The 25,152-nt window shown below is 42.0% G+C and overlaps 1 protein-coding gene across 6 annotated transcripts in view; it reads left to right on the top strand.

Annotated features, from left to right (window-relative positions):
• STAU1 (staufen double-stranded RNA binding protein 1) overlaps window positions 1-24,567 on the top strand; it is a 28,468-nt gene extending 3,901 nt beyond the window's left edge. Inside the window, exons 2-16 of one of the 6 annotated variants that reach the window (XM_015647624.3) lie at window positions 1,827-1,893; window positions 5,188-5,464; window positions 6,285-6,409; window positions 7,167-7,323; window positions 8,203-8,341; window positions 8,975-9,140; window positions 14,038-14,136; window positions 15,487-15,717; window positions 16,272-16,415; window positions 16,935-17,081; window positions 17,890-17,962; window positions 19,315-19,679; window positions 20,445-20,567; window positions 22,028-22,113; window positions 22,806-24,567. In XM_015647624.3, the coding sequence (XP_015503110.1) occupies window positions 5,272-5,464; window positions 6,285-6,409; window positions 7,167-7,323; window positions 8,203-8,341; window positions 8,975-9,140; window positions 14,038-14,136; window positions 15,487-15,717; window positions 16,272-16,415; window positions 16,935-17,081; window positions 17,890-17,962; window positions 19,315-19,679; window positions 20,445-20,567; window positions 22,028-22,113; window positions 22,806-22,818 (2,061 nt within the window). In that variant the 5' untranslated portion in view covers window positions 1,827-1,893; window positions 5,188-5,271 and the 3' untranslated portion in view covers window positions 22,819-24,567. Of the gene's footprint in view, window positions 1-1,826; window positions 1,894-5,187; window positions 5,465-6,284; window positions 6,410-7,166; window positions 7,324-8,202; window positions 8,342-8,974; window positions 9,141-14,037; window positions 14,137-15,486; window positions 15,718-16,271; window positions 16,416-16,934; window positions 17,082-17,889; window positions 17,963-19,314; window positions 19,680-20,444; window positions 20,568-22,027; window positions 22,114-22,791 lie in introns of all 6 variants that reach the window. The other 5 variants (XM_015647621.3, XM_015647622.3, XM_015647620.3 and 2 more) reach the window with 5 other exon arrangements.
• Window positions 24,568-25,152: the final 585 nt, after the last annotated feature.

Genomic DNA, 25,152 nt, shown 5'->3' with positions numbered 1-25,152 from the left:
ATCCATCCATCATCCATCCATCCATCATCCATCCATCATCCATCATCCATCATCCATCCATCATCCCTCCGTCCTTCCCTCCTTCCCTCCTTCCCTCCTTCCCTCCTTCCCTCCTTCCCTCCCTCCCTCTCTCCCTCTGCAGTGGCAGATGTGCCTGCCTCATCCTCGTGGATGTCTGTCAAGGACTCACAGCTTGCCACCAGTGAGGGATCAATCCCTCTGTCACCCAAAGCCAGGTGCTTCAGTGTGACTGTCAGGAACAGTTTTCTTGATGCATTTTAATCCCGTTGCCTCTCGTTCTGTCACTTCAACAATAAAGAACAGATTGTTCTTTTCCACTCCAAAATCCTTTCAAGTACATACATGAACTGGGTTCTCAGGCCCCAGCCAGCCCTCTCCTCTTCAGAATACACAAGTTCAGATAATTTAGTGGTTTTCCCATGGGTTATATTTCTCTGAAGCTGTTTTGGACTTTTCCTCCCTTACCTCTGCCTGGAGCCTGGTCCCCATGTGGGTGCAGGGCTCCAGCTGAGGGCTCAGTGTGCGAGTGCAGAGCAGGACTAGAGCAGACCTTGCTCAGGCTGGTTCTTATTGCTGCATCTCAGCATGGGGAGGGCTTTTTCTAAGGCAGCCTGGTGGTGTCAGCTTGTGTTGGGAAGTGGTGTTGGTTGTAACTCTTCACTCTGCTGGTGCCCATCAGTGGTGTCTGTGCCATGGTGACCAGTGGGCAGTGCCTGCCCAGCCCCTTGGGCTTGTTCTGCTGAGGTCAAGGGGTTTATTCTTGGCAGGGCTACCAGGGAGAAAATTCTGTTGTCTTTATCCAACTGGGTCTTGACCCTGCCTGCAAATATGATCCATTTACTTGTTTTTCAGATGCTTAGTTTAGCCTCCAGGAAACCCTGTAGAAGAGAAGTTGAGCTGACTGTAATCCTCTTGTGTTCCCTCTTCACTCTCCTGTTGGTAAACAACAGGTGTGATGGCAGCCTGCTTCAGGCTCTGCATCCTCCTTTGTCCTGGCAGGAAAGCTGCTCTTGGTCCTAGGAGTCAGCCTGAGAGTTTGAAGTGAATGTTTGAAGTAAATACAAGAGCTCTGTCCTCTTCTAACCCTAATCAGGATTGAGATCTCCCCCATTTTGTGGCTGGGAATGATGTTGCTGGCATCTGCATGCAGTTGGCTTAGGCATGGAAAAGAAGGATTAAACACTTTGTGCTATATTTGTAAGTAGAATAAAATAGGTTTTGATTCCATCCAGAGAAGTGCATGCAATGACAGGTTTCATATGCAGCACTGAGATGATTTTATTCTAAAATGGTTTTAGACTATTTGTGAGTGAAATCACTAGATTGGAAATGTAGCCAAAAGGTAGAATTTATATCAGTTTTTGTGATTAATAGCTTCCAGAGTTTCTCAGTTTGTGGCTTGCTTTTGATTTGGCTTTCTGAATTAAGGTCTGGGTCTAATTTGGGAGCTGATCTCTAGAGCTCTTAGGAAGAAGAGCCTCACTACAGAAGAACTGGGAGCTTCACTACAGAAGGAAAATTGGCAAGTGACTCTTGTAATTCTGCAAAGAGCACTGTTGTGAGATTCCACTGCTTGGGTGAGAAACATCACTTGGGGTTGGGGAAAGAGCAAGGAAGATTCTTGGATCAAGTTGGAAATTCTTGGAAGAGCAGCTGTGTTGAGCAGTTTGTCAGTGGTAATGGAAGGGTCACACGAGTCCTCATGAACAGATGAGGCAAACTCAGTGTAGGGTGAGAGATTCTCTACAGAAGATTTTTTTGTGCCTTTAGGAAGCAAAATGCTAATTCTCTGTTTTTTCTTTTAGGCATTCTCCATCATAAATATCCTGTTTAGAACTAAATACAGATCTTCACTCTCTGGATCTCCTAAAGGTACTGGAAACTTACTCAAAGCATTAAGATTTTCTACCTTTCTATTTGCATCATATTAAAAAGAACGACAAGTTGGGTTAAAATGTGATTATCCATAGGAAGTGTTTGATTTTTGGCTGGCTTCTATCTGCAACTCTTGTGTGAATTATACCACTGAAAAAAAACCCAAGAGAACTTTATCTAAAAATGTTACATTCTTTTATATATGAAGATCTTTAATTTCTTTTTTGGCTGACTGGACTGGCATACTCACACCTTTGTGCATTTCTTTGGTTACCGCAGTGACACCTGAACTTTGCATTTTAATGTGTTCAAAATTTCTGGGAATGTTCCAGGCACTGATGCACGAAAAGAAAATAAAAATCTAAAACCAAGTGATGAGCAGTCATCTGGAAATCCTTTGAAGTGTCGTAGTGCCCACCAGGCACTGAGCTGTTTGAGGTGATCCTGGGTGGGGATCACCTCTAGTGCAACACTGTTGTGGTAACACTGCAAATACTCCTGGAGTTAGAGAAAAGTAACGGTGGAAGGGTGGGGAAGGAGCTCAGATTGAGTGTGAGTAAAACCTTTGTACTTTTACTCTCTTGCATATCTGAGCTGGCTTCAGTTCTAGCAACACCTCGAGTATTGAGTAGGGAGTCAGTTACTTGCACCAGTAGGTGTCTTGAAAAGTTTGAAGTATCTAACCCCTGATTACATGGAAAAATGTCCTGAAATTCTGGCATCTTTGTTCCTCTGCCCACTGCAACAGCCTTTATGAGTTGTTCACGTCAACCTTCTCAATTATGATGCCTTTTTCTTGGCTAGTTAGCATTTTATAAGCCTGTTGTAGGGTAAAGAGCATATTTCTTTGTGAAAGCACTGTAAGCCCTTTCAGAATCCCCAAATCACCTGTAGTTAAATGTGCAATGATGAACAGTGAGTTCTTTTACGTGAGTGAAATATTTCCTGCAAATCAACTGAAGGATTGTCACCTGCACAGGGAGCTGTGAATGCAAGCACAAATTCCAGTTGGTTTTGTTCTTTGGAGCTGCTGGGAGGATGTGCCCTGGAATCCCAGCAGTTTATTGTGAGCAAGGGTTGTGTCCTGCGTGTCCCTGCAAGCAGAGAAGCTGTGCTGGGGAGAGCTGAGCTCTGCCTGGGATCAGGCTGGAAACAGCAAAAGCAAACTGGGCTGTCCTTGTCAGGGACCCCCTTCTGGGGCAGCCAGACCCCTGGGGATGGTGCCCTGCTCCTGCCTGCACTGCACCACTGCAAAGCCACTTCCACCGTGTGTGCTGAAGCTGAAACATGGTTCCCTAAAACCTGGCAAACGTGTGAAATGCAGGGCCTTGCTTTAAAAGAAAACTGCCTGTAGAAGTTTTCTGAAAAAGTCAGAAGTTTTCTGAAAACAAATTCCTTTTCAGCGTGATCTCAAACATTCTGGTGTTTCTGAAATGAAAATAACAACTTTTGGTGTTGTCTTCTCAAAATGAGTGGCTAAAGTAACTTCAGTTCCTTAGAAAGACATTGCACATCAGCAGGAAAGGAGTGCTTGCTCTTCTCATTGCAAGACTTCATTGCATTTCTTCATCTGCAAGACTTTGGTGTAGTCTGTGCCAGGCAATCTTCAGTGATTCTAGAGATGCTCTTAGCAATGAAACTTGGTGATTGAAAAGTTATCACCCTGGAGTCTTATTCTAAATACTTTTCCATCTTTATCTTACAATTATTTAGAGGTCCTTTAGGCAGACTGTCTAATGCCACTCTCACAGTTACAATGCACCTAGTGTGTAACTGCTGTAATTTCAGTAGTCAAATATAGGATTTATTTTGAATATAATCTGCATATGTGTCTTCTGGACTAATGAGACCTGAACTGTTTTTGTTCTCTAGTAAAAACAGAGTTATCCAGGTGGTAGTATAAGTCTGACATGCTTATGATGTTTTTTTCCAAAGTAAAAATACTCCAGATGGTGGATTTGGTGGTGTATCTGTTGTTTTCCAGCAGTTTCTTACCTCTTATTTAACAAATAATTAAATATTTCTGTCCATGAATGTATTAATCTAGGTTCTCCTCTTAAGTTTGTTTTGTCAGTAACTAGCTAAAAGCTTCCCTGTGACTCATTCCTGCTCCTCTCACATTTGGAAATCCATTCACAGGTTCAGAATTTGAAGCTCACAGAGCACTGGGGGAGTTGTGTTGCTACTAATAGCCCCCTGGTGGTAGCTGGAACAGTGATTTCTCCTTTTCACCTATAAGTTAGGAAAGAATAAACCTTTGTTTGCTGCCCTAATCAGATCTGCAGGTGACCTCTGTGTGTGTGTGTGTGCATGTGTGAGTGCCTTTGTGTGTAAAATGGATTTATTTGGCTGTAAAATGTATTTTTAATAAATAAATTGATATGTGGCTTGTAAGTGGATATGGACAGCTGACCTGTTGGTGTCTATTTAGGTTCCACTGGCTGAACATGAAGATAATTTTGCATCCATGTGTAAGAGAAATCTAATACTGATTTATCAGCACAGGGAAGATCTGTCACAGCACTGCACAAGGGCTGGAGCGTGTCCTGCAGTCTGAAGGGGTTTTTAAATGGCCATAGGTGCCCATGAGCACTTCCTACACTTGTTTATAGTGCTGCAGAGCCAAGTGACTCTAAATCGATGCTTGAACTGTGACTGAGACATGTCCTACTGAAATAGGAGTAACCTTCAGAGTTCATGTAGCTGATACAGTTTATGAGCTCTTACACCTTTGCTTTTCCCAGCCAGAGCTACTTGAGCATTTCCTGCTGGACTCCAGCTTTTTCCCCTCATAAGTGGCTTGGCATTCTTGGTGATCCTGGGGGAAAACTCTATGATAATAATAAAGGATGTATTCCCTAAATATTGTTTTTAAAGACTTAATTTATTTCTTGCTCTCCAAGTGGAAAAGTTTAACTTCAAATGGTAGAATGCATGAAATGTAATTTGTCTGTGGAAGTTGCTCTTTGTTCAGTGTATAACCAGTGGCTCTGGCTGTAAGTAAGAGGATTTGCTTCTTAAGTGCATTCAGTCCTGGGGAAAAGAGATGGACAGTAATGAACAAGCATAAATAAATCTTCTGTGAATGAAAGAAGTGTGAAACATGTTGGGGAGTATGGGTGGAACTGTGCTGTGCAAACTGGATGTGTGAGTGACTAACTGGACAAAACGGGAACAATGGGTGCTTGGTTCAACACTGTTTCCCTTTTTGCTGATGGAGGAATAATTTCAGTAGGTTGTTAGAGAATGCTAAATATTTCATATAATCTATTTTTCATCTTTACATTTTAGGTCAGCAATTTGGCTTCCAAAATTGGAGTTTGTCTGCGTTCAAAGCTGTTTGTCTACAGTAATCTGCTCTGGTTGGAAGTGAACATGTCTCAAGTTCAGATTCAGAATCCTTCTGCTGCCCTTGCAGGGAGCCAAATACTGAATAAAAACCCATCTCTTTCACAGCCTTTGAGTATTCCTTCTACTACCAGTTCTTTGCCCTCTGAAAATGCAGGCAGACCTATCCAGAACTCTGCTTTGCCTTCTGCTTCAGTTACATCCACCAGTGCAGCTGCAGGTAAGATAGAGTCAGTAACTGTATATTTTGTTAATGCTTATAGCTTGCTATGATGTATTCCTCATGTCCTGCACCTACATGTAATTTAAAAGTAATATTTATCCAACTGCAGTAGCTCCCTATGGAATGAAATCTGTAGGAGGCAGGTGGAAGCATACATTTACATAAAGTTCCAGCAATTAATTGATATGTTTGTAATAGTAAAGAATATTTTTAATTGTATGACATTAAATTTTTGAAACATTACTATGAATCTTTTCTACCAGTATCTTGTTTTAAATATGAGAAAGTGTTGTTTGAAATAGTTTAGGTTTAGTAGTTGTTTTAGTTTAGTAGTTCAGTTCTGTTATCTTTAGTTCTTTTATGACAAGTTTAGTGATAAATATATTAGGCTAACAAAATGCAATGGAACAAATAAAGGGTAATAAAAAATAGCTAATAGGGAAAAATAGGAGAAGGGAAATGAAATTAACTGAGTTTTTGAAATTTTTCAAAGCAAGTGATAATGAGGAATACGTGGAAGCTTTGGTCCTTGACACATACTAGATAAGATGTGAGCTGCTTGCAGGAGTTTTCTAACTTCATACTTCTGCCTTGGATAAGAATCTTGAATTTAATGGTGATGCTTTTTATGCATGAGCATTGCTTGGAAATTCCAAAGTTCAGTAGATTGTTAGCAGTTTGGCCAGTGAGCAAAGCTGTCTATTCCAGCATTGCAGACAACTAGATGCTAAGCCACTGAGATTTCTTTTTTTAATTAAAATTTATAGTAGAGTTCACAGTTATCAGTTCGTTTATCTGATCTTATGTAACCTTTCAGCTCCTTCAAACATGGCAAACCCCAAAGAGAAAACCCCCATGTGTCTTGTGAATGAATTAGCCCGTTTCAACAAGATTCAGCCTGAGTATAAGCTTCTGAGTGAGCAAGGTCCAGCTCATTCTAAGGTAGATGTTCATACCAATTTCTTACTGCTGCTGCTCATGCTCCTTCACCTTCAGGAGTGGGAAGGCAACGTGTGTGTTTGTGCTGCAAGATAATCCAGACTAATGGAGAGGAGAGGAGAGGGAAGCCCCCAGAGCATCAGTGGTAGGGAAGTGTGAAGCTGGTACCTGGGGAGGAAAAGGTTGGGTTCCCAAAATGTCACATGAGCTTAAAGATGTGATGGAACTGACATTTACAAAAAGTATTGGAATAACATTCAGAACATCTGTTCAATCATGTTTCATTCACCTGTGGGCATGTAGAAGCTTTTATGGTACAGTGTGAACTTAACTTTCTTCAAACTGATGAAAAATATCTTTAATAAACCTTTCAGATGATTAAAGCAAGAGTGAGTTTTGTGTCACAAAGAAGGGTGAGTTTGCAGTCTGCTGTTCAGTGACATGGGCACAGTAGCTGTCCTGGGGCTGTCACCTCTCCCCACACTGCTGTGAGTTTTTAGCCTGTCAGATCTCATGCAGGACACTTGGGATACTGGCCAGCTACACTTGTTGTGAAATTCTTTGTTCAGTAACCAGGAAAATCCTGTTGATGTCCAAAGTGATGGAAATCTAGAGATGACATGGGAGTTAAGGAGAGCTTGGATTACCATATTCTCATCTTGTGCATCACTGGAAGACTCATTGTTTTGTGTAAGAAGGTCTAATAAACTACGTGGATTCTGAAGCAGCTTTTTACAAAATACTTGTTTGTGGTTTTAAGGTGTTTACAGTGCAGCTGACTCTTGGGGACCAGCATTGGGAAGCTGAAGGAACTAGTATTAAAAAAGCGCAACATGCAGCAGCTGCCAAAGCTTTGGAAGGGACAAAATTCCCTAAACCTACAGCTCGTCCATCTCGTAGTGAAGGCAAGAATCCAGGTATATGCCACAACAAACTGATTTAAAATAATTATACCTAGATAAGTACAGCTTTCTGCTTTTGGTATTGAAGTTGTATAAGGATGAATAAAAACGGTGATTCTGCCTTTTTAGCTGTGGCAATTGTCAGCTAGAGAGTATTTATTTTATCTCTGCATCTGTTCCATAGGGCATTTTCTTTTGACAATTACCTTACACCAGACCTCTTGTACTGGAGTACAGCTGATTTCTGAGCCAGTGAGACCCATGGTAGAAAAAATGGCAGCGACTGTTCTTTGTCCAGTGAGAATGGATTGGGAGTCAGTTCTTGATGCCCCCAATACTGGCACTGAGAGAAATGTTTTAGCCCTCAGCAGCAATTCACCTGCCTTTTGACAGGGCCAGTTGCAATTTGAAAGTGAAGAGTCATAGAAACCCTTCTTAGGTCATTGAGGACAGAGAAATGTTTGATCATTCCCAGCAAGCAAGAGACACAGAAGGAATGTAGCATGTCTGGTAACTTAAGGGTATATTTGGAGAAATTTCTTTACTGCAGAAAATTCTTTTTCTGCACTTTGTTAGATGCACTGTAAATTTAGGTGAATTAGCAGAAACTAAGAGCAAAATGATAAAGCCCCCAAAACAAATCCAAAAAGACCTCCCAGCAAATTCACTTTGTAACAGGATTTGTCGCAACTGTACTAGGCTGCTTTCATGTGCATCATGTAGACTTACTGTCTTCTTGTTTATTAGCAGTTCTGTTTGGAATTTAGTAATTTAAGATACTGCATGTGGCAAACCTTGAGCTCATTTTCCCCTGCTGTGAGGCAGCAGTAAGAGTTTAAATTGCCTCAGTTCCTTGAGGCAGCTGAACAGCCCTTTGTGTTCCTTTTCCTGCAGACAGTGTCACCCCTACAGTGGAGCTGAACGCACTTTGCATGAAGCTGGGGAAGAAGCCCATGTACAAACCCATCGACCCCTACACGGGGATGAGATCCACCTACAGCTACACCATGCGAGGCGGTACCTACCCCCCGCGGTAGGTGTTGGCTCCTGCCTCTGAACCCCCTGAGCCTTCCGAGAGCTGGCCCCCAGCCAGGGACATCCTGTGGGGCAGGAGCTTTGCAGCACACCCACCAATACCTGTAACTTGCCTTATTTCCAGTGCTTCATTTCTTTGGGGTGGGGCACGGGAGCTGGACCAGAAGTTCAAGTGTTTTTGAGAGCATTCAGGTATAGCCAGCTTCATTAAGCAAATAGCTAAATATTAGGTAAAAATTTCTTGCATTTCCTTTCTGCCTAAAGGCAAAAGTGAAGAAAACAGTTTGATGCTTCTTCTGAAATGATACAAAGTTGCAGTTTAAAGAAATTTATGTGGCATAGGAACTTCAAATTCAAAACTTGGTGCCCTGCCAAGTCCATGGAGGGCAGTTCTGTTGTCTTTTTGTAGCACTTGGTCAGAAATGTGTTCCTATTGTAAAGCAAGGAATGTCAATATTTGTCTTGAAGGTAGCTCACTAAATTCTTTGAGGGTCTAAATAAAAATTTGGCATTTTAAAACTAGTGCTTCAGTGCTGGTGTAGTTACTGGTATGGAAGAGACTGACTCACATCTGACTTAGGTGTCTGCTTTGTAGGCCAAATCATTTGCTTACTTACCTCTCTCTTTGCAGGTACTTTTACCCATTTCCTGTTGGACCTTTACTTTATCAAGTGGAGCTTTCAATTGGAGGGCAGCAGTTTCATGGGAAGGGAAGAACAAGACAAGCAGCTAAGCATGATGCAGCTGCTAAAGCTCTGAAAGTTCTGCAGAATGAGCCCTTGCCTGAGAAACCAGAGGTGGGAATTAATCTTAGTGCTGTAAGCATAAATTGCTAGATTAAACTGGGGTATTATTGTAGGTTTTTTTCCTTGTTGAGAGGAAAGGGTCATTTGGGAAATTGAATTCTGTGTAGCAGTGGTTGTGTCAATAGAAACACTTTGATTTAAAAGCATAAATTTCTATGGAACTAGAATTTTCCCAGATGAAGTTATGTTAATTTTTTTACTGTCATATTTTTCCACAGCAATGCTGTAGACCTCTGTCAGATATGAGCACTGGAAGCATAGATAGGAATTAATATCTTACCAGGTACAGATCATACACAAACTTCTGAAGAAGTGCATAAATGGGAAACATAAAACTCAGGCATGGATTTACTCCTGGGACAAATTCCTACATGACTTTGGGAAGAACCATGGAAGTTCTAGAAGATCAGGAAGTGCATGGAAGTAGTAGACTCTTACACACATTTTGATAGGAATTTAAGTAGTCAATCCCTTCATATATTTATGGCTGCCCAGCACTTTCCATTCCAATACCATTGTGTTTCTCATGCTTTGCTGCTGGGTGGCTTTAGTCTCCCTGTGAGCACAGGAGCTGCTTTGCTGCTGGGCTGGCTGGAGCCTGCACCCCTTCAGGTGTGTTGGCTGCTTTGGGCAAAGCCAGAACTGTAACTTGTAATCTGGGGTGTGAGAGCTGGCTGGATATGGAGTCTGGCTGTGTGCTGAGGAAGAAGGAAAATGAGGATTGGCCAAGGGGTCTCAGACTGAGAAAGAAATAGCTGGGATCTACCAGGAATGGCAGAGCAAAAGGCTTGAAGAAACACGAAGCCAAGGGACACCGAGTTAAAACTTTGTGTGTGTGAGCATTGCCCAGACAACTGGGCAAAAGCACTGGGTGTGAGTTCAGGTCAGAGGCTTGGGAGGCACTGATGGAGGTGCTTCAGGTAAGGGAAAGCTCTCCTGGAGGAATGCAGAGAGAAAGATGGAGGCTCCTAGGGACTTCAGATGCTGTTGGGAAAAGAGAGTGATGCTGGGAACAGGAGCTGGGGCTTGGGCTGTGCCCTGCACTGAAATCTGAACTGGTGACTGGCACAGTATGGGCAAGGGCCAGCTGGTCTTCATGCAGGAGAGGCCAAAGCAGAGGAGGATGTTCCCCTTCAGTGCTGAGAACCCTAAATTCTGGACTATTGTTCTGTGTCAGTGGTGCAGAACATCCCCCTTTTGCACCCACCCTCGAAACAGATGAACTGCTCATGTGGACCCCTTTCCCCTCAGGGAGCACAGACCCAGGGAGAGCAGCTCTGCAGGGCTCACATGTCACTGAATTATTCTCTGTTCACTGTTCTAGAAATGCTTCAGTACAGGCCACTTTCTGAAAATGTATAGAATTGTGTTTTGGTGTTGGGTAATGTGAGGTCTTCAGAACAAACTGCAGTTGTAGGATTTCTCATTTTGTGTGAGGGCTGTAAATCCAGAGGTAGAGGAAGTAAATGATGCAAGAGAGTGCAAGAAGGGAGAATTATTTTATTAATAAAACTGGACCTGAATGGTGTCTTGACCCTGAGAACACTGCATTTGTTGTTTTATTTTTCAGTTTATATTTGACTTGTCTGTAGAAGAACAGTAGGAAATGCTGCTTAGGGAAAGAAGAGTGGGCCTTGGAACAGGGTGTGCTGGTTTATAACAAATACTTAGATAATCAAGTTTTCATTTCAAGTTTGGTGCTTGAATTCATTGATATTTGTGGCTTTCAAGTGTTGCAGCTTTAGGAATGTCTGAGAGAATTGTTTCTGTAGCAGCATTTCATGGTAGGCAGGATGAAGGTGCAGTAAGGAAGGTTGTGGTGCTGAGGGAGCCCTGTTCATTCCTTCATCCAGTGAGGCAAGGGCCTGAAAGGATGCAGGAGTGCGAGGTGATGAGAGATGCTGTTAAAAATGCCTGGTTACAACAGAGGCAAATGAAGATTTCAGAAGCAGACATAATCCTGATACTTCCTAACAGTTATTTGATGCCAGTCATTTTCCTTTTAAATGTAGTTATATTTCGTATTTCTGTTTATGTATATGCATGTGTAAAAAGAATATTTTGATGTTTGAACTCACATGTTTTATGAGGGAGTAATTTTGTACTTTTTTATTACTTGGGAAAATTTTTTACAAATTTTTGTTTTTATGGAATTTTACTCTTGTATTTTTAAATTAGAAAATATTCAGTGTGTAATAACAGTTGGGCTCAATGATCTTAAAGATTTTTTCCAACCTAAATGATTCTGTGATTCTAAGAAGGAATCACTGAGTAAAATTAGACTTTAAGGGAAAGAATGACCATTCCCCACACCTTTTTGGGCTGCAGATCTAGGAGCAAGTGTCAGGAAAAAATGTGTATATTGGCCCTCAGCTGGACCAAGTCCTGCCTGAAGAACTGAGCTGAATGTTGGAGCAGTGAGAGGGGGCTGTGATGGGAGAGCTCCCAGGACCCTCCGTGTGTCTGGGGTTGGATGTGCTGGTGGAGTCGCAGGATGGGGTTACTTGGCATGTTCCAAGACAGATGATAAAGCATTGACTTAAAGCTTAGGAAACATGGAAAGCTGGGAAATCATTCCTAGCACAATTCTTAGGCAGGAATTCTAATTTTGCCTCAAAATTTGCTTCTGTGTTTGTTGCCAGCTGACGTGGTAAATAACAGCTGCTCTTCAGCTGTGCTCTTTAGCTCTGGAGGCTGTGGCTGGTCAGTGCAGTCTGGGCAGCACTTCCCCACTTCAGCATTTGCTCACAAGCAGTCTTGAGGAAGGGCAGGGAACTGGAAGGAGTTCCTGGAAGAGGGCAAGTCCCTCTGTAATGGAGTACAGGACTTGTGGAATTTGTTTGAACAATGTGATGAGAGATAAATATAGTAAATGCTTTGGGGTGTCACTCAGATTTAGAGGCACATAATTCTTGGAAAGTTTAGCCAATGCAAACATGCAAAATACCTCAAAAGCAAACTTTAAGCATCATCTGCCTTGAAGTGTGCAGGGAAAGCGGGGAGAGTGTGTGTGTGTATGGTTATTTTTGATTTATAAAGTAAACAGATCCAGAATTCAAGTAGAGGCAAAATAATCAGTAAAATAGCTATAGTCTGTTAATGGTTATTTTGCTAATAATTCACTCTTTTTAGATGAAGGTATTGAGGAAAAGAACCTTCATTTTGCACTGTGTACACAGATTTGGAATGTGTGATGAACATAAACTGCAATAGAGCAGATAATTCCATTCTATTTATTTGTATCCTCTTGAGAGGGTATTAAGTGGCAAAATCTTACCCAATAAAGAGAAGTCATGGTCATCTTCATAAGGGAAAACATTGGAATTTGAAAAACTAGAGCCTATCTGAACTTGCCAGGAGAGGAAAAGTGCTTGTGATGGAAGTAGGTGTGCCAGTGTTGGTGAGTGAGGGCAGGGACAGGCCCTTCCTGGCAGTGCTGGAGTGATCGTGGCCTCAGGAGCTCAACATTGCTCCTGGGACGGTGCTGCTGTCCCAGGGGACCTGGCATTTGCACTGGCACTGGGGTTTGGCAGCTCATGATGGAGACTTCAGGCAGCTCTACTCGATCTTGGTGTTGCCCAGTTCTGCCCAGTTCTGCCCAGTTCTGCCCAGTTTTGCCCAGTTTTGCCCAGTTCTGCCCAGTTTTGCCCGGTTTTGCCCCGTTTTGCCCCGTGTTGCCCCATTTTGCCCCGCACAGGACACGGTGCTGGGCGCAGGGCTCTGGGACAGCCCCGCTCAGACCTGCACTGACCCTGCCATGGCAGCACAGGGCCCAGACTCCAGCCTGATGGACAAGGGCAGCCCGTGAGAACAGTGGGAAGAAGATGGGACAGTGGGAGGACTGAAAACTTTAGATTAATTTTATCGACTTTTTTTTTTTTAAGATGGGAAAAGCCTGTCTTAACTGATGGGACAGGAAAATCCCTCGTGTTTTAAAATGACCTGTTGGTAGCAGACATGGGGGAAGCTCACTGCCATCCAACAAGTTTTAATCTATGATAGCTCTCTAACTCAGCTCCTCTGCTGCTCCAATAAGCCACTTAAATAATTTTTGTTACCTTTTGCATAGCATCATGGTGTGATACATCAGTTATATTGTTGCTGTTCATCTTTATCGTAATCTTTCCAATACTGCTGTTGGATACTTATTCCTAAAATTTCTCTGTTGCTGTTGACATGCCTTAGCTCATGTTGACACCAGTGTCAGTGAAGACACTTCTGGAATCCCAGAGTTTTACTTGGAGAAACGTGGATGTGCCTGTAGGAAAGCTTCACTGGCACTGTTGTCCCAGCAGGTTTGGGTTCTCAGGGATGGTCAGCGTTTGATTTAGGGCAAATTCCTGATAGGATGTTCTTGACATGAGAAAACAAAGCTGCAGATGAAGCACTTAAAAGGGAGCATGTAAAAAGACAGGACTGTGCAAGGGGCTCATCAGCCATCCCTCATTCACATTGGTCCCACTTTCAGAATCTTTATTTTTTCTGCCCTTTCTCTTACCTGATCCTGTCTTAGTGCTTTTGTTGCAAATGTCCAATCAGTATATGAAAATTGTATTTCATAAAGGTACTTCCATTTGGAAATAAGTGCACTTTGCACTTCAATTTCATTTTCTGTAAACACATTTTTCAACCTATTGGCCCTTATTCCATTTGTTCTTTCTTGTAATGAGCACATGAAAATATGAAGGTTTGAAAGCTTTTACACATACATCTTAATGAGCTTCTTAAGATTCAGTTCTGTAGTATGTGGGCTGCATTTCTCCACATTTGTGTAACATGGCAGTAAAGGGTAGAGTACTTAAAATTTGGAGAGTTCAGTAAAGTGGTTGAATGGATAAAATTCAATTTATATAGGATCTTTATTTTAAATAGAGTATGCTTCTTTTAGGTTAACGGAAAAGAACCAGATGATGAAAATCTCAATAAATCTGAAATAAGCCAAGTTTTTGAGATTGCACTTAAAAGGAACTTGCCTGTGAATTTTGAGGTATGTTTACTTTACAAGCTCTAGATTTGTTTTTATTAGACTATTAAGGGTACACACTAAGTTGAGTCTCCACTAGATAACCCAAACAACTGACTTTTAACATGTCTTGTTAGTTGTGAATACACTTTAACCTTTGACAGTCACCCTGATAGTCTTGGAGTTTATATGGTAAAGAGAAGAAAAAAAAAAAACCCACCTGTTCACAAATTCATGTCCTAAAATGATCACATGGAGTGAACAGCTACGCTCTGGTTGTCTGTGCAATCTTTTTTTCAAGCTTTTTGGAAAAACCTATTACAGTGAAGAACCAAAACACAACCCTGCATTAATGATCAGAACATGGAAGTGCAGAGTCGAGGCAGAAAGGAGTAGAGCTCACTCTGAAAGACACATATGGAAGTATTTGCTTAATTGAGCACTGATCTGGACTACCCACGAGTGCAGAATCTCACAAATAGGTTTCTTTTCTTGCCATGAGGTGACCTCATGTGCATCTGACTTTCCTTTCCCTTTGGCCTGGCTGCTTGCTGCCTCTTTGCCCTCCTTGATCATTTCAGTTATCTTAAATCAGGAGCTTCCACAGGAGCATCTCTGTTTCACTAAAATATTAATTTATCATGCTGCTTTCCTGAGCTGGCAGAGTAATATTTAAGCCACCAATCTGAATTACTATAGTAAGAAAATGCAATTGTGTGTAACTAAATTGCTTCTGAAACTGTTCTATGAAATTTTACATGAAACTTTCAGTTACTGCAGATTAGCTTGAGCATCACTGTAAAATGTAAATGTACACTGTCACACAAGCCAATTGTGGGTGGAAGCTCTTAATTCAATCTTACTTTTTGACTATATGGATATTTTGGAGTACGATGTGTTATGAATGGAGTCAAAAGCCTAAATCTGTAGTGGGCAGCTATCTCTTGGATATCTCCAGAATTCTTCAGAACTTCAGAGTTCAGAAATCAGAATTTCTGGACTAAAATGATAGATCCCAAAGACTTTCTTTCTCTGTAATGTTTTATTGCTGTTCCATGATATATTTAATGAGGTGCTGTTAACTGTGGGGAAGTACACACTGGTGAAATAGAACAGTCCTATTTTTATACTGAAACAGTAAATCAGTAAAGTAAGATGGGTTAATGACTTGTGTAAATACTGTTTACTGCTTGCTGCATCTGATTTTTTAAAAGTATATGTTTATTTGGGTGGGAATGTTATTAGAGTGAGTATGATTTACTTTTTGGATTGTATGAAAATCTAAAATCTCTTTATCCTTAGTTCTTGAGAGAAGTTTGCTATAAACAATATGCCCTGCCATTTTTAATAAGTGTTTATCACGCTTTCACTCAGTTTTTCCCTCTGAAACAGGTAACCAAGGAAAGTGGTCCTCCCCATATGAAGAGTTTTGTAACCAAGGTATCAGTTGGAGAATTCATGGGTGAAGGTGAAGGAAAGAGCAAGAAGATCTCAAAGAAAAATGCTGCAATAGCAGTCCTAGAAGAACTGAAAAAATTGCCACCCCTTCCTACGGTTGAGAAAATGAAGCCACGAATCAAAAAGAAAACAAAATCTATAGTGAAGGTAAGTGGGAAAAGGTTGTAAGTTTGACTGTTCAAATAATCATCAGAGAAGCTTTTCTGAGTCAGTTATAAACACTCTTCAGCTGCTCAGCCTTTGCCAGCCCTCTGGTGCAACAAACGAGCTTTGCTCCCACTCTAATGGGGTCCTGACACCACTTTTATAGGAGTTATCAGTTAATTCAGGATGAAAGAGAAACCTTCTAAAGGAAAGAGCAGCACATAAAAATCAAGCTCTGACTTTAAAGCCTCAGACTTTATAGCTCTGGGTTTTGCTTGATTTTGCTTGTACAAACTCTCCTGCAAGCTCATCCCTCCTAATATAGCAGGATTAGAATTTGTAAAGCTATTGGCAGCGTAGGTTACATGTGGTCAAGTGTGATGGTGGAGCCAAATAAATTCAATATTCCTGTAGATGAGACAGTGTTTCATTAAACAATTTTTATTTCAGTGTTTTTAAAATCTAGAGATTAATTAATTCAGTGGCATGCTGCATTTTGTCTATTAAACCAAATATTCATAAAGTTTGGCTTATTTCCTAAACACTGTTCTACATAGCTGCAAACAAGTCCAGAGTACGGTCAAGGAATGAATCCCATTAGCAGACTTGCCCAGATACAGCAGGCCAAGAAGGAGAAGGAACCTGAGTACATGCTCATCACAGAACGTGGGCTCCCCAGGCGCAGGGAGTTCGTCATGCAGGTTGGTGTGACTGCACAGCCATCTCATGTTTTGCCTTGTGACAGTCAGATTGTCACGTTGATATAAGGATTAATGGATTTCCATGACATGATTTAACAAAATATCTAATAGGCTACATTCACAAAAGAGAAAGGTTCAAGAAAAGTGATCTGAGTCATTATTTTTAAAAAATTGCACAGGGCACCAGTAGTCTATGCTGTAACTGCCTAATATTTTAATTAACAGGAGTATTAATATTCTGCTAAGAGATACTAAGCTGTTTATATTTTTTAATGTAGGATTTATTAACATTAACCTGGTTACCAAAGGTGAGATGATGAAATACAATTCTTTGTGTGACTTCTCTTTGGGTTTCTTGTGCTTGAAGGCCAATGATTATTGATAATAAATGACAACCTGCTTAGAACAATGATCACTTGAACTATTTTGTGACTGACAGCATGCTGGAAACGCAGATCACTACTAAGGGAATCCCTGTCCTACTGCTTAAGGGTTGAATTTTCTTTCTCTTCTGTCCAGGTGAAAGTTGGTATACACACAGCTGAAGGAATGGGCACGAACAAAAAGGTTGCTAAACGTAATGCAGCTGAAAATATGCTGGAAATTTTAGGTTTCAAAGTCCCTCAACCTCAGCCTCCAAAACCAGCATTAAAGACAGAAGAGAAGGTGAGTCTTTAGGAAGCAGCAGCTGGTTAATGCTGGAGCAAAGGCTGAGCTGAACAGAAGCAGCTTTGCAAGGCAGTAACAGGGTAGAAAGTTCATTCCCTCTGCCCTAGCCAGGAAACAATTGTATTGAGGGGACTGCTCTCTGAAAAAATACTAAATATCCAGTGTTTTGAATACATTAAGTGTTTGGGTTTTCAACTAAATCAAAGTCTCATCAGAAAGATAAATGAATGTATTCCTGCATTATGAAATGTCTCAGAACCTGTGATAATTGAGGTGTTGTTCTCAGAAACTTGCAGGTTATAGTACTCTGGTAGCAATAGTTTTGCAGAGCTTTGTCACAGCTGAAGTGAAAAGTTTGTTGGGGCCTCTCTGGTGGGTCCCTTAGGGAAAGAGCCTTGTGTTCTGCTGGTGATTCAGCAGATGCTACCAGGGACTTCAAACAGCAAATCCAGGGTTGGTTTTCTGCTTTACAAGTATGTGCTCATTTGTGTCTGGTGTGCTCCCCTCAGCAGTACCAGTGACTAATGGCAGCTGAACTGGCTTTATTCTGGTTCCTAGTTCTGGGTAGCTGTGTTCCTAATACCACTTCTCTGGGATGTGCTAGTTTTAGGCCTTCAATGAATAAGAATCACTTAACTTCTCTTTTCTTGATAGGAGCATAATTATTGATGTTTTTGAATAATAACTTCTTCAGTAAAATTTTGGTTGGTCAGATCACCTGCATCTTGAAAACTTTAAAATTTGAAGGGAAAAAAAAATTTAAAGGGATATTGTGTGTCTGAGTTCTTTCCTTTTTATTTTTAAGACCCCAGTGAAGAAACCAGGTGATGGAAGAAAAGTAACCTTCTTTGAGCCGGGCTCTGAAGAGACTTCAGCTAGTGAGTAACCTGGTGAAAGCAGCAGGGCCCTGTTGGGGATGTCAGCTCTGTTCCCAGTCCCTTCAGCACTGGCATGAGCAGAGCTGTGCAGCTGCTGCCTTGCAAACCCAAGTGGAGCCTTTGGAAAGGGTTGGTTCAAACCCCAAAGAGCTTTTTCCTCCCAAGGCCCCTGTTCCTGGCATGAAGATGGGAAAGGGTGTCAGTACTAACTGGTCAACTTCAGGCAGAGTTGGAGAGGGAAGGAATGGCCTTGTTGAGAACAATCTCAGTGTGTGCCAGTCTTTGGTGACTGAGAGCAGGAGCTGTGCCTGCACTTGTTTCAGGCAGTGGATAGTTGTGGTGGTCACACCCAGGGTGGCAGGCTGGAACCAAAAGGCCCCAGACCTGGCCACACTGTACACAGACATTGCTTTCTGGAATGTCATCTGTGGGGAGGAATCATTGTGGAAAGTTTATCAGTCACCACAGGTTGCTGTTCTGGAGAGCATGTATCAGGTACTTTATGTATTTAAGGATAATTTTGCTGTTTAAATTATAGTAAGTTGAATTGACTTGGACTTTAGTACTATTTTACTGCATCCATAAGATCTCAGGTAAACTTCCTGACTTTCTATTCAGATTTTGCTGTCCCTGTTTTCTTCCATCTACAAATTTTGGCTTTCATCCTTAGATTTGAAACAGCTCAGCCCTGCAGAAATTGATTAATCTGTTCTGCCATAAAAATGACTCCTTGGTTTATTTTGCTGGCACTGTCTTACCAGCCTTTCTTGAGCACAAACCTGTGCAAGTTTCATCCATAGCTCTTTGTGAGTTCCCCTTAAAAAGCTGTTATTATCCCTCTTTAATCTAACTTATACCATAATGTCAGCAAATTGCTGTCAGTTGACTGTGGCTGGACATTTGCTGTAAATAGTCTTGCCTCTTTGTGCTCATGTTCCATTTTACCTTTCCCACCTGCTTGTTCTCACAATTTATAGTTTAAACTTGTGGACTGTCACTCTCTTTACATCATTTAATGGTGGCTCTGGCCATTCTGTGGTTTCATTATTTGCTCCTACAAATTATGGAATAAAAAAATTCTGAGAGCAAAAGATATCTCTGGAATATGGTTGCAGCTGGGTGTCTGTGAGCTTAGCTGACCTGGAGAAGCTCCTCGTGGAGGTCAAGGTGCTCCCTTTGGCAGAAGCAGGGTTGCACCGAGTCAGTAATTCATTAAGAAAACTCTGTCTTGATGATGCTGAAGCTCTGACCCTCCAAAGGCTGATTGAGCTTACCAAGTTTGTTAGTATTTCGAAAGTAATTTGAAATTATTTTTTTCCAAAGTGACTTTTGGTGCCTGTGTGTGCCTGCAGGACTGTCAAACAGCAGCTCTTCAGCGTGCACCTCTCTCCTCCCAGGTAATAAAGAAGATGAGTTTAGGATGCCTTATCTCAGCCATCAGCAGCTTCCTGCTGGAATTCTTCCCATGGTCCCTGAGGTTGCACAGGCTGTAGGAGCCAATCAAGGACACCACACCAAAGAGTTCAGTCGGGCAGCTCCCAACCCCGCCAAGGCCACGGTGACGGCGATGATCGCCAGGGAGCTGCTCTATGGGGGCACTTCTCCTACTGCTGAGACCATTCTGAAGAGCAGCAACTCCTCAGGCCATGTCCCCCATGGGCCTCTAACCAGGCCCTCCGAGCAGCTGGACTATCTTTCCAACGTTCAAGGAATCCAGGTAAATGTTCAGCTTTGCAAGAATTCTTCCAAACTATCCAAGCTGGCCTAACCTTTCGTTTGTTCAAAAGCTTTGTAATTCTGCTGGTGAGAGATGAGTTCTGAGCCTGCTGAAGTTCATGTAACAGTTTCACTTTACCTATGACACATACCAAATTTTACATCTTTTTAAATTTCATTTTCAAATGTGCATTTCTGTACCATTCTCAGTCCCAATTCAGTGCCGCTCTGAGGTCTTGGAAGAACAAAATTAAGGAAGCATTTTCTGAAAATTGCCATAATATAGGAAGACAGTGTGGACTTGAACTTGGCTGATGTGAAATCATCAATTTTTAGTTTTTTATCATCAATTAGGTTTTTTCACTAATCTGTCATATATTGGCATTTGATGTAAGCTCTGCATTTCTTTATGTTTGCTCCTTTTAATGAAAATTTCACTAAGTTCCTATATTGATATGACAGATGAGCTCAGTGGATCAGAAAGCATAGTATAGAAATTTGAAGTGCAGACAGCAGTGAGCAGAATAAAGGTTCCAGTAACAATCATTATTAGGCAGCCAGTTGCATTCAGGAGCCTTGCAAAGCTCTTGTGAGTACTAAAAAGCCTTGTAAGTGAGGTTAAATTCAAATAGAGTGGTTCTACTGGCTGAGAGAATGATGAGAAGAAAGGCTCGGCTTCATATATAGGCAAATAATCTGTAGCAGTTGTGATATGCTTCCTGTACCTGGTTAACTGAAAAGAAATAAATCCTTCTCTTTTCTTCAGGTTGAATATAAAGACTTTCCAAAAAATAACAAGAATGAGTTTGTATCTCTTATAAACTGTTCCTCTCAGCCACCGCTGATCAGTCATGGGATTGGAAAGGATGTGGAGTCTTGCCACGACATGGTATGATGAACTTTGCTGAAATGCTGCTCTTGGGCCTTCCCTGAGGGGAGACCAAGGTTTCATATCACCACATGTTCTACAGTTCCCTGGATCATTTTTGTCAAACATTTCACAGGTTGCAGAGATAATGATTAATAACATCAGAACCTAATCTAAATAATGCTTAATATGCTGAACATATGATCACAGTTTTGGTCTACAAAAAGTACATTTGCTTCATCTTGACAGTATTTGCATGAGCCAATGTCAGTAAATGCACAAAAAGGAACATATAAACCTGACAGCCTCTCAGTTTATTTCCTTATTATCTCAGAATGGGCTGATGTTTCAGTGGGAACTGTGATACTTGGGCTCGTGTTCCCAGACTTGCTGTGGAAGTGGAATCCCCTGTGGAAGAAATGCAGTTCAGCAATGGATATAAAAAAGGGTTTTTATTACCAGTGGCTGAAATATTTCTTTGTGAAAGAGTGAACCTGCTGTAGTGAAACCTGCAGGGGACTTCTGCTGTAAAAGACTTTAGGTGGAGCTGAGAAGATGTTCCCAGTCTGCTCCCATTGAGAGGAATTGTTCTTGTTCTTATGGGCTCAAGAGGTGAGCTGAGTATGGCAGCCTGAAGCAATCGCTTGCAATATGTGAATATCCTTAGGAAAACCTGATTTTGCTGATTTTTAGACTAAAAACTGTTGCAGTACTTTCCTAATGGACACAATTTGATACAAATTTCATTGTTCTTTGTCACTTTCTTTGGACATTTTCATGTCCATCTCTACATTCTGCTGTGCAGAGCTCCAGTCAGACTGAGCACAGCGGTCAGGGCAGGAGGAAGAAGGGGAAAGAGTGGCTGGTTTGGAGCTTGAACACTATGACTGAGGTCACTGTGAGCTCCCTCCTCAGATCAGGGTTCAGCTGGCACTAAGGCACGTGCCAGAGTCAGGGGTATGTCAGAAAGCTGCACCTGAAATTGGTCTGAATGAAGTGGGAAGTGTCAGTTCTCAAGGGAGGGGACTGACCTTGGCCTGAGCCATGTCACACTGACCCTAGTGAACAGTCATGTGGTCCCCACTTGTGTTCTGATTCTTGTGTAACTTGCTTTCTTTTTTGGTAAAGGGTTCTGGTTCTGGTTCTGTGGTTTTTTCTGTCGTTTGTCTCAAGCTCTGCACAGTTTGAGCAGTTACTAATTTAGTGTCTCTTTTCTTGCTGTTTCTCCTCCTGGTGTGTTAGTTTTCCCCCAGTGCTGAAGCAAGTGCAGTGGGAATCCCCAGTTACAACACCATCCAATTGTTTAATGAAGCAAGATGAAATTCTACACCTTTGCATTTTCCACCATAGCTGTGGAACTTAAAAAAATTCTTTAAAAATATTGCCAAAATAAGAACATTTGTTTGGGTTAAGTGAATGCTTTCACTAAATTACTGAACTGGCTAGAGGCTGAATTGCTGAGTGCTCTCTCTTCTCTTTAGGCTGCACTGAATATTTTAAAGTTGCTGTCTGAGTTGGACCAACAAACCACAGAGATGCCAAGGACAGGAAATGGACCAATGTCTGTGTGAGTGGTTCCCACCAACTTCCCTTGCACTGATGCAAATGAACCCTGGGAGAGTTTTTAGACAAGTAACGTGTGAGGGGTTTGATTGGCCAGAAAGGCTGAAATGCCAAGGGCTGTTTGCCCTCCAGCAGGACCAGAGGAAGGTTTGGATGATCAAGCTCGCCACTTTCATGTGTCAAAGGCAAAGCATTGAGCAGGAGTGAGTGTGTAAAGTGTGGTGGCTGTGCTGTGACCCCAGCCCAGTATGACAGCTCCAGCAGTTCTGGCCTTCCTCAGCTCAACTGCCCCTTTCCCATTTCTCTGTAAGGAGAGTGACTCTGCAGTGGCCTTGGGGTTCCAGCTGCTCCTCTCTCTCTCTTGCAATCTTTCCCAATCCCATGGGAAAGAGATACGCAGGGGTCAAAGCTCATTTTCAGCAGAAACATGGAGAGGGTGCAGATTATTCCCTTGGCTGGATTTGGGAGGAGAGGAAGTGGAGCCTCTCCTTTTATTATTGAGATAATAAGCACTCAAATTAACAGTGGTGGGATTAACAAAGTGCTAATTGATTAAGGATTTCGGCAGTTATATGGTAACAAATTGTTAAATGCACATCAAATTATTTGTATCCAATTTAAAGGATCTTACCTGTGGAGATAGTGTTTTGTCTCCTAAGTAACAGGTGTTTTCTCATTTTAGATGTGTGAAACAAGAAATGGAAAGTGACCCTCTCCTCAAACCGGCGAGCGCAAGCCCTTTGGGACAAACACTGGACAGCACTGCCTGAAACAGGCTCTTGACTGAACCCAAACCTGAAAGCACCAGAGAAAATCAAATGCTTCCTCTTAATGTAACCTAACTGTTGGAGTGCTACAGTCTCTACAACTTACTGTAGTGTCTAAATCATAACTGTTGCTTTTTCTTCAAACAGTGATACATTTTTAGTTTCATTATGTTGTTTTGATTGAAATGACACTATAAATTCTTCATTTAAAAGTTTCTTAATTGTATGTAGAACCATAGCACAGTTTAGAAACTTTGTCTTCTGAGACTGACATGTTACCTGTGAACTAACTTGGGAAGATCATATCCATGTATGTGGTTATTTTGGTTTTATTGGAATAGCAGCGTTTCACTGGAAACAGGCTGTGTCCCACCATTTTAAAAAGCCCCATATTTTCGCAAACCAACCCTAATTATCCAATGGTTGAATGAATTTAAATACTTTAGGAATTTTAAACTTGGTTTGATCATTTTTGGTTAATTTCTAGTTTTCTTGAGTGTGGGGTAGGGGAGCTCAAATGCACCGTGACTTTCAGTGATCTCTGAGCTGTGTTTTAGGGACTGTGTGTTGGTGGCTCACAGCTCACTACAGTACAGGATATGATCTCAATGTAGTGCATATAAAACTGCAGATTGATTTTCCTTGAGTGCTTTATACTGTTTAATTACATCTCCATGTAGGGCTGAAAAAAATTACCTATGTTTATATATAACTGTGTTGCTTTTGATGTTGTGTTCTAGCGCACGGTCGGTGCGCGCTGAGGTTTGCATTGGTCCAGGTACAGCACGATAGCTGCGCGAGTTCAGTACTGCTTCCGTTCATTGTTTACGCTGGAATTTTTTCTCCCCATGGAATGTAAGTAAAACGTAGTGTTTGTCACCAATAAATGGTAATACTAAATTTTTTTGGTTAATTTATTCCTGTACACCACCACAGGGGCTGCTTTTTTATAGATTTGTAATGCTTGTGTTCTAGTCTGGGCAGTGTGTTAAGCTGTGGAGTAACTTCCAGTGGTTCTCGAGTGCATAGAGAATGTTCTATGTTCTGTGCTGTGCAGGGTGTGCAGACCTGGCAGGGCAAGGGAATGCAAAGTAACGTGGGTACAGTTTGTTATTTGTGCCACAGTGTTAGTGCAGCTGTGTTAATGGGAGCTCAAACTGGACATTAAAGTGAAACTTAAAAGTTTACTTAAAGGAGGAACCTGGCACAGCCAGTGGTTGGGACTTCCTCGAAGTAGAGACTTAAACTCCATTTCCTTGTTTGCTTGTGACTTGAGCCCCAGCCTTGCCTGGGGGCAGCGCTGCAGAGCAGAGCTTGGCCCCTGCAGCAGCTCTGGCCCCACAGGCTGACACGTGTTGGTGTCTCGTCCAGTGTGAGCTACACTCAGTGTTTACCTACCTGGGACTGCAGGAGCAGTTCCTGCACCTGTGCAGCGCTGCAGGAGCTCCTGCCACAGAGAGCAACTCCTGCAGCTGCTGTCTCAGAGCTAAATGTCTTGGCCATTTTATTTGTGTCATCCAAAGCAATCGGGCCACAGGAACTGCAGACCAGATTGCGTTGAATCACGTTGGGTGTGATCATTATAAGCTAAAAACTCCCAAACATTGTAAAGCTTTTTTGGTTTTAGGTTTTTTTTACATTTGTAGAACTAAAATGCTGTACATTTAAAAATTAAAAGAAACTTGCTAGGCTGAGGCTTTGTATTGCAAATTTTTCCAACTCAGAAACTCCTTACTAAACAATTCCTATTGGAAAGCAGGGAGCACACTGACAGCAGTGGGCCCAGGTTCTCCCTACCCTCATCTGCAGCTGTTGAATTTTCTCCTTGGATGGGTCTAGAGCCTGCTCTTGGGACTGTCCTGCAGCATCACTTGTTGCTAATGCTGTGTTTCACAGGAACCTGGATTAAGGCACTTTGCCACAGGCAGCTGTTCACTGCTGTTAAACACCCTGATCCCCTCTTATGGCCTGTGTAAGAGAAATGCCTCCTCTCCCAGAGCTTGCTGCAGTCACAGGCTCCAGCTGGGACACTGTGGCACCGTGTCCATTCTGGGTGAGCTGACATGAGCTCTGGATCACAGTGGGGCTTTGCCTGAGTACTACAGTCCCTTGTTTTTCCTGTTGTCTCCTCTGTGCCTGATGCAGCAAAGGCAGGAGACAGAGCTGAGACAGTGCTGCTGTTTCTCCTCACAAGTGCCCCCCTTACTGCCCAGCCTTTTAACCTTGCAGCCACTCTGCACGCAGGGCTGGGCTCACCAGCTTCCACTCCTGCTTTC

The sequence above is a fragment of the Parus major genome, chromosome 20, assembly GCF_001522545.3.
Source record: "Parus major isolate Abel chromosome 20, Parus_major1.1, whole genome shotgun sequence".
In the NCBI taxonomy this organism is placed as follows: domain Eukaryota; kingdom Metazoa; phylum Chordata; class Aves; order Passeriformes; family Paridae; genus Parus; species Parus major.
This window is presented reverse-complemented; position numbering and strand designations above follow the sequence as displayed.